Source organism: Rhinatrema bivittatum, chromosome 3, assembly GCF_901001135.1.
Source record: "Rhinatrema bivittatum chromosome 3, aRhiBiv1.1, whole genome shotgun sequence".
Taxonomy (NCBI): domain Eukaryota; kingdom Metazoa; phylum Chordata; class Amphibia; order Gymnophiona; family Rhinatrematidae; genus Rhinatrema; species Rhinatrema bivittatum.
In genome coordinates, this window is record NC_042617.1 from 73,313,227 (window position 1) to 73,319,226 (window position 6,000).

Sequence of the window (6,000 nt, forward strand, 5' to 3'; positions counted from 1 at the left end):
CTTGGGCAGGCTGCTTCCTCTCCTGTTTTCTTCAGCCGCCGCCATCGCTGATCCTGCAGCATGGCTCCGCGGCGATTCAGCTCCTCCCCCTCAGCCCTTAGGGCCGCGCGCGCGGCTAAGAAGGTTTCTTAAAGGGGCCATGACAGGAAGTGTCAAGGCCCCTCCTGAAGCTCCTCCTCCTGCTTCCTGTACTTAAGGCAAGGGCTGTGCAGTCAGTCCTTGCCTTGGTATTAAGGTTCCTGTTCGAGTGTGTTCCTGGCTCCTGGTTCTTGTTTCTTCGTCCCGGCTTCTTCCCTGCTCCATGGACTGATTCTTGGCTGCTGACTTTGGACTGGTGTTCGTGTATTCTCCCGGCTGGTTCCTGGTTTGGTTCTGGATTCTTCTTTGACTTGACCCCGGTATGGACTTGGACCCTTCTCCTGTCTCGACCCTGGTACGGCTTCGGACCCTTCTCCTGCTTCGACCCTGGACTGGATTCGGATCCCGCTGGTATTCTGAACATTGGACTGGACTTGGATTTTTCTTCTATTTGTCATCCTCAGACTGTCACGACCTGCTGGAGGCGCCAGCCGTCTGGAACCCACGACCTGCAGGAGGCGCCTGCATCCAGACCTCTTACAGTCTTCGGAGGAGTCGCCTAAGTCCCAGCGGCCGGACCCCTACGGGCTTCTCCTTGGGGGGTCGCGTGCTTCCAGGGTGAAGTCTTCTAGCAAGAGTCTTCAGTTCAACAGGCCTCGCCCTTCGACGGTAGCTGTTACCGCGATACAAGGGTCCACATTCATAACATTCACATGCAAGCATACACGCTTGCGTATGTTACAGGGTGGAGATACACATATTTTATAATGTGCACGTATATGATACGTATGATAAAATACTAACGTAGATTTCTGCGTGACCATATGCATGTGTATTTTCCACTGTGCAGAGTTGTTTGAACGTTATCCTCCCTATGGTTAGCTGTACAATTCTACTAGACAAGTTAGTTCTTGTTTGGTCAGCATGACAATTCAGGTAAAGATATATATTGAGCCGATTTTATAACATTAGGGCTGAAGTCCACACATACTTGGATGAATTGTAAAAGCCCTATGTACGCCAAAGCCAGGAGATATGCATGTACTTTGACCCAGCATTTTGCCGCGTGGATTTTAACAGGTGCCTGGGTATGCACATATCTCCCAGTATGTAACTTTTTTTTTCATATAGGGGCGGGGCATGAACATGGTCTGGGTAGGGCATGGGAATTCCAGGAAATATGAACGAAACCAGCGCATAAGAATTTACACACATCAGTGCGAGCCAGGGTCCCTATTCACATAACTTTACTTCTGCTATGGACAGTGTGTAAGTCATGGAACAAAAAAAACTATGTTAGTCAGCTGGGTTTTAAGGGTCAGGGCTAATAGGGTAAAAGGGAGGCAAGTTAGTCAGGTGGTTTAGGAAGTCCTCTCCTTTACTGAGGCAAATCCTGACTCCAACAGCGGCCAATCCAAGTTCAAGTACCTGGCAAGTACCCAAACATTAAACAGATCCCAAGCTACTATACCTTTTTGATTAATAGCAGTTTATGGACTTTTCCACTAGGAACTTATCCAAACCTTTTTTAAAACCAGTTATACTAACTGCCATAACCACATCGTCTGGCAATGAATCCAGAAATTAATTATGCATTGAGTGAAAAATAATTTTTCTCCAATTTGTTTTAAATGAGCTACTTGTTAACTTCTTGGCATGTCCCCTAGTCTGAGAGAGTAAATAACCAATTTACATTTACCTATTCAAGTCATTTCATGATTTTGTAGACCTCTATCATATCCCCCCCTCAGCTGTCTCTTCAGCAAGCTGAACAGCCCTAACCTCTTTAGCCTTTCCTCATAGGGAAGCTGTTCCAGCCTCTAAGTATTACCATTCAAGAAAAAGGATCTTAGAGTCATTTTGGACAAAACTTTGAAATACTCAGTTCAGTGTACAGCAGTGGCTTAAAATGCTAGGAAGTTTTTGGAAAGGAATATAGAACAAAATAGGGAGTATAATAATGCTCCTGTATTGATCCTTGGAGTACCCATACTTAGAGTGTTATGTGCAATTTTGGTCATCATATCTGAAAAAAGATATAGCAAAATTAGAAAAGGTATAGAGTAGGGCAACAAGAATGAAATGGGGATTAGAATGGTTTTCTTATGAAGTGAGTGGAGATATGATAGTGTGATAGGGAATGATTATTTACTCATTCAAATAATGCTAGGCTTAGGGAATACTACGCCCTGAAACTAACTAGTAGAAAACATAAACAAATTCTAGAAGTTTGTTTTTTCAGGCAAAGAATAATTATACTATGAAATGTAATGCAAAAAAATGAGGTCAAGAGTAGGGATTTAGAAGATTTAGCTGAACAGCCTTAGGTATTTCCACCTCTCATGGACTTTTCGTTTTGGGAGCTGATGATTATTTCGAAAAAATCCAAATTGACTTGAAATAATGCTGCTCATCTTCTCCACCATAGCACATGAACCTCTGATTGCAAAGGGGTCGACTTTCGAAGGCTCGCACTGGTGTCCATGTGTGCACAGTTCCCAGCAAGCACTCATGGATGCAGCTCTTTTATAACGTGCGCACATTTTAATATCCGCACGCACATGTGCGAGCAGATGGCCTCTTGCGTGCAGGGAAGGGGGGGGGGGAAATTTTGTAACTACCTGCAGCGACGAGATTGTGACTTTGCCCACTTCCCTCTCAGTCTGCTCCAATTAAGGAGCAGACTGGGAGGGAACATTCCTATACCCCTACCTACCCTTCCTCCCTTTTCCCCTCTCCTCTCCTCCCCGACCCCTAACCCCTACCTAGCTACTCACATTTTTTTTTTACCTTACTACTCCTTCAGAGCAGAAGTGACTTCAGCACACTGGCCCACTGCCGGCGCGCGCTTCTCTGGGCCAGGGCCTAATGGCCGCTGTCCTGGTCGGCCCCTTTTCATTGGCCTGACCCTTCTGCTCATACCGGGGGTTATGCACGTGGCCAGGCCATTTCTAAAATATGCTCGGTGCACACATGGCCTGGCCGTGCGAGTAAGCCCCAGATTTTACATGCACAATGCTTTGAAAATTTGGGCGAAAATGCCTAACTTGGTCACAATAAATTCAATCCCAAATAAAAGCACAGATTGTATAGGAATATTCTAAATAACAAAAAAAACCATTTACATAGGACCCGTTACATACTGTGTATGCAAAATGTTATTTTTCAGATTTTTGTTTTAGCTGTCTAGTATAACATGACCAATTTAAAACCAATTATTAAAATATGTGTAACAGAATTTTTATACTGGTTAATTGTGATTCTGTCATAAATTTAAATACTCTCTAAACAGCCATTCATAGTAAACTTGGGCAGAATGATGAGACATGAAGAAAAAAGGGGAAGGGGTGATAGTGTGCACCCAGCTGCCATCACAGTGGTGCATTTTCGCCTGCTGCGGTTGCGACATGATGCACACTATCACCCCCTTAGCGCCACCGTAAAAGGTGGTGTTATTTCTAGCACTACTGCCTAAAAGATTATCATCTGCAGCGGTATCGGAAAAAAATGTTCCTAACCCTGCCCTAAGCCCTCCCCTTTCCCTTATTTATGTAATGTTTATTTGCTTTATTTATGTGTTCTTAGTTGATCTTAGTTTGTATTCTACTTTATAATAGATTAACTGTTCGATATGTTCCATGTAAACCGCCATCCCGGCGATAGTTATCTCTGTTATCTGTGAACCGGAGTGATATGTATATTATACAGGAACTTCCGGTATATAAAAACAAAAAATAAATAAATAAATAAATTTTAATTTTAACATTGTGATGCAGTCGCTATTGTGTGCGATAGGACATTATCACACGCGATAACGACCTAACGCATGAAATAAGACCACATCACATTTTAAAGAATGACCCCCTTGTTCCTTAAAAATTTGCCAACTTATATTATACTGCTCAGTGATCTTTAAACTCTATTAACTTCATTTTCAGATCTTGACAGTGCATGCAAGAAGTTTCCTGAGGCAACCAGTCTAGGAAGCAATTCCCTGCTATCAGCCAGTGGTCATGTCATGTCACACTATCCAACACCAACACGTAGACGCCATCGAACCACGTTCTGCCAAGAACAGCTGGAACACTTAGAGACTGCTTTCGGCAAGAACCATTATCCCGATATCTACTGCAGAGAAGAACTGGCCAAGATCACTAAACTCAATGAGGCCAGGATCCAGGTATAACTGACATAGGAGAGCCTTCATGTGGCTTATTTATTTATTTAAAATATACTTGCATCCTCCAGGGTTCGGATTGGGTTCCCAGCTTGTACATACAAAAAATAATTCAAGTAAAACAACCATAACAATCACAAAAACAGACAAAATTGCTCAATGCATAAAATTATCTCTTCTTAGTCTAGCAACTCTGAGACTAAGAAGAGGCAAAGGCCTCTTTAAAATTGTGCATTTTGAGGGCCTTCTTAAAAGTCCTAGGTTCTCTGATTGATTGTATAGGCAGAGGTGGGGAGTACCATAACATTGGGCCTGCGGTCAAGAAGGCTTTCACTCTGGTTTCTTCCAGATGTGCTACTATAAAAGGAGGGTACCTTTAGTGAGTGCTGGTTAGATGACCTGCAGTGTTGCTGCAGTCCATGGAGATGAGATGTTATACAAAAGATTATGAATGATGACTGCCATTTTATAGTGGATGCGCCAGTAAATTGGGAGGCAGTGTAGTGACTGTAGGGCAGAGGTTATATGTTCATGAGTTTGAAATGCATGCCATCGGAGCTTCAAACACACTTACTCAAATGAAGCGCATTAAAACTCAGCTGAGGGAAAGTTTTAGGAACAAGTGTGTGAATGTGCCACAAAAGTAGTGCAGCAAGTGCAGTCAGTAGTAGCAGTCCCAGGCTACTTCAAAGGTCACATCTGAGATATGTGCAGCATGGAGGAACGCATCTCAGAAGTGACTTCTGCACTGCAGTTATAGTGCTCATAAACATGCGTGTATACATTTCTTTCTAGGAGAGTGGAATGAAACAAATGCTTGATGATATGGTTGAATTTTGATTCTTTATGTGAACTTTTTCCTTTTCACTTTTAAAACAGTGCAGACGGCTCAAAAATTGCAAATTTTTTTTCCAGTGGAAATCTAGGGGGAGGAAAGGCATTTCCTGTGGGTTTCTGCCAAAATCTGCAACTTTTGAACAATCTTTACCCTTCTGAGCCCTTTGGAAAAAAGGCTAGCAAGTGAACCCTTCCCTTTTGATGTTTTCGCTGGTCAATGTTGTTGGAAAAGTAACGCATCCTAATTCATTTTTAGGTATGGTTCCAAAATCGGAGAGCGAAACACCGCAAACATGAAAGGGCAATGCAGAAGTCAGCAGGCCCAGCTGTGATATCCGCCTGCGGCAGCCTGATGTCTGCAGTTTGCCCAGTGCCTACTTCAGGTCGCCAGTATCAGTACCCCCACCCTCTGAACCACATCCCTCGCTTTCCATCCATAGCGACCACCAGTTATCCCCCGCCTTCGGCTGTCGGTCAGTTCACGTGCGCAGGCAGCCACACCCATCTATCGACTGCTCCTCCGCCAACTCGCCAGCATGAAGAATGGTACAGCCCACTCTGCTCCATTAATTCTCCCAGCGCTGGACTGTCATCAGCCATGCTGTCCCTTCCACCCATGCCTGCTTTAGATCCGTCGAGCCACTGGAACTGAAATCGATGAATGAATGATTGCTTCGCCTGGAACAGGCGTGGTGCACATATGAACAAATGAATCAAGTAGAAAATATCCACCACGGGGGGGGGCATGACAAGAAGATTTTATATATAAATAAATAGCAAATTTGTGTCCACGTAGGTGCATTAAGAGGTTAGGTTCGCATTCAAGTGCTTTGAGAAAGGAGTTGAAAATATGGCAACATGAGGGTGAAAAGGGATAGATTCAGGAGCAATCTTAGGAAATATTTATT

General features: G+C 43.7%; 1 protein-coding gene across 1 annotated transcript in view; it reads left to right on the top strand.

Moving 5' to 3' along the window:
• The window catches only part of PROP1 (PROP paired-like homeobox 1), an 83,919-nt gene extending 78,175 nt beyond the window's left edge, over positions 1-5,744 (top strand). The window contains 2 exon segments of the mRNA XM_029596772.1: positions 3,985-4,258; positions 5,349-5,744. Of these exon segments, the coding sequence (XP_029452632.1) occupies positions 3,985-4,258; positions 5,349-5,744 (670 nt within the window).
• The last annotated feature ends 256 nt before the right edge of the window (positions 5,745-6,000 follow it).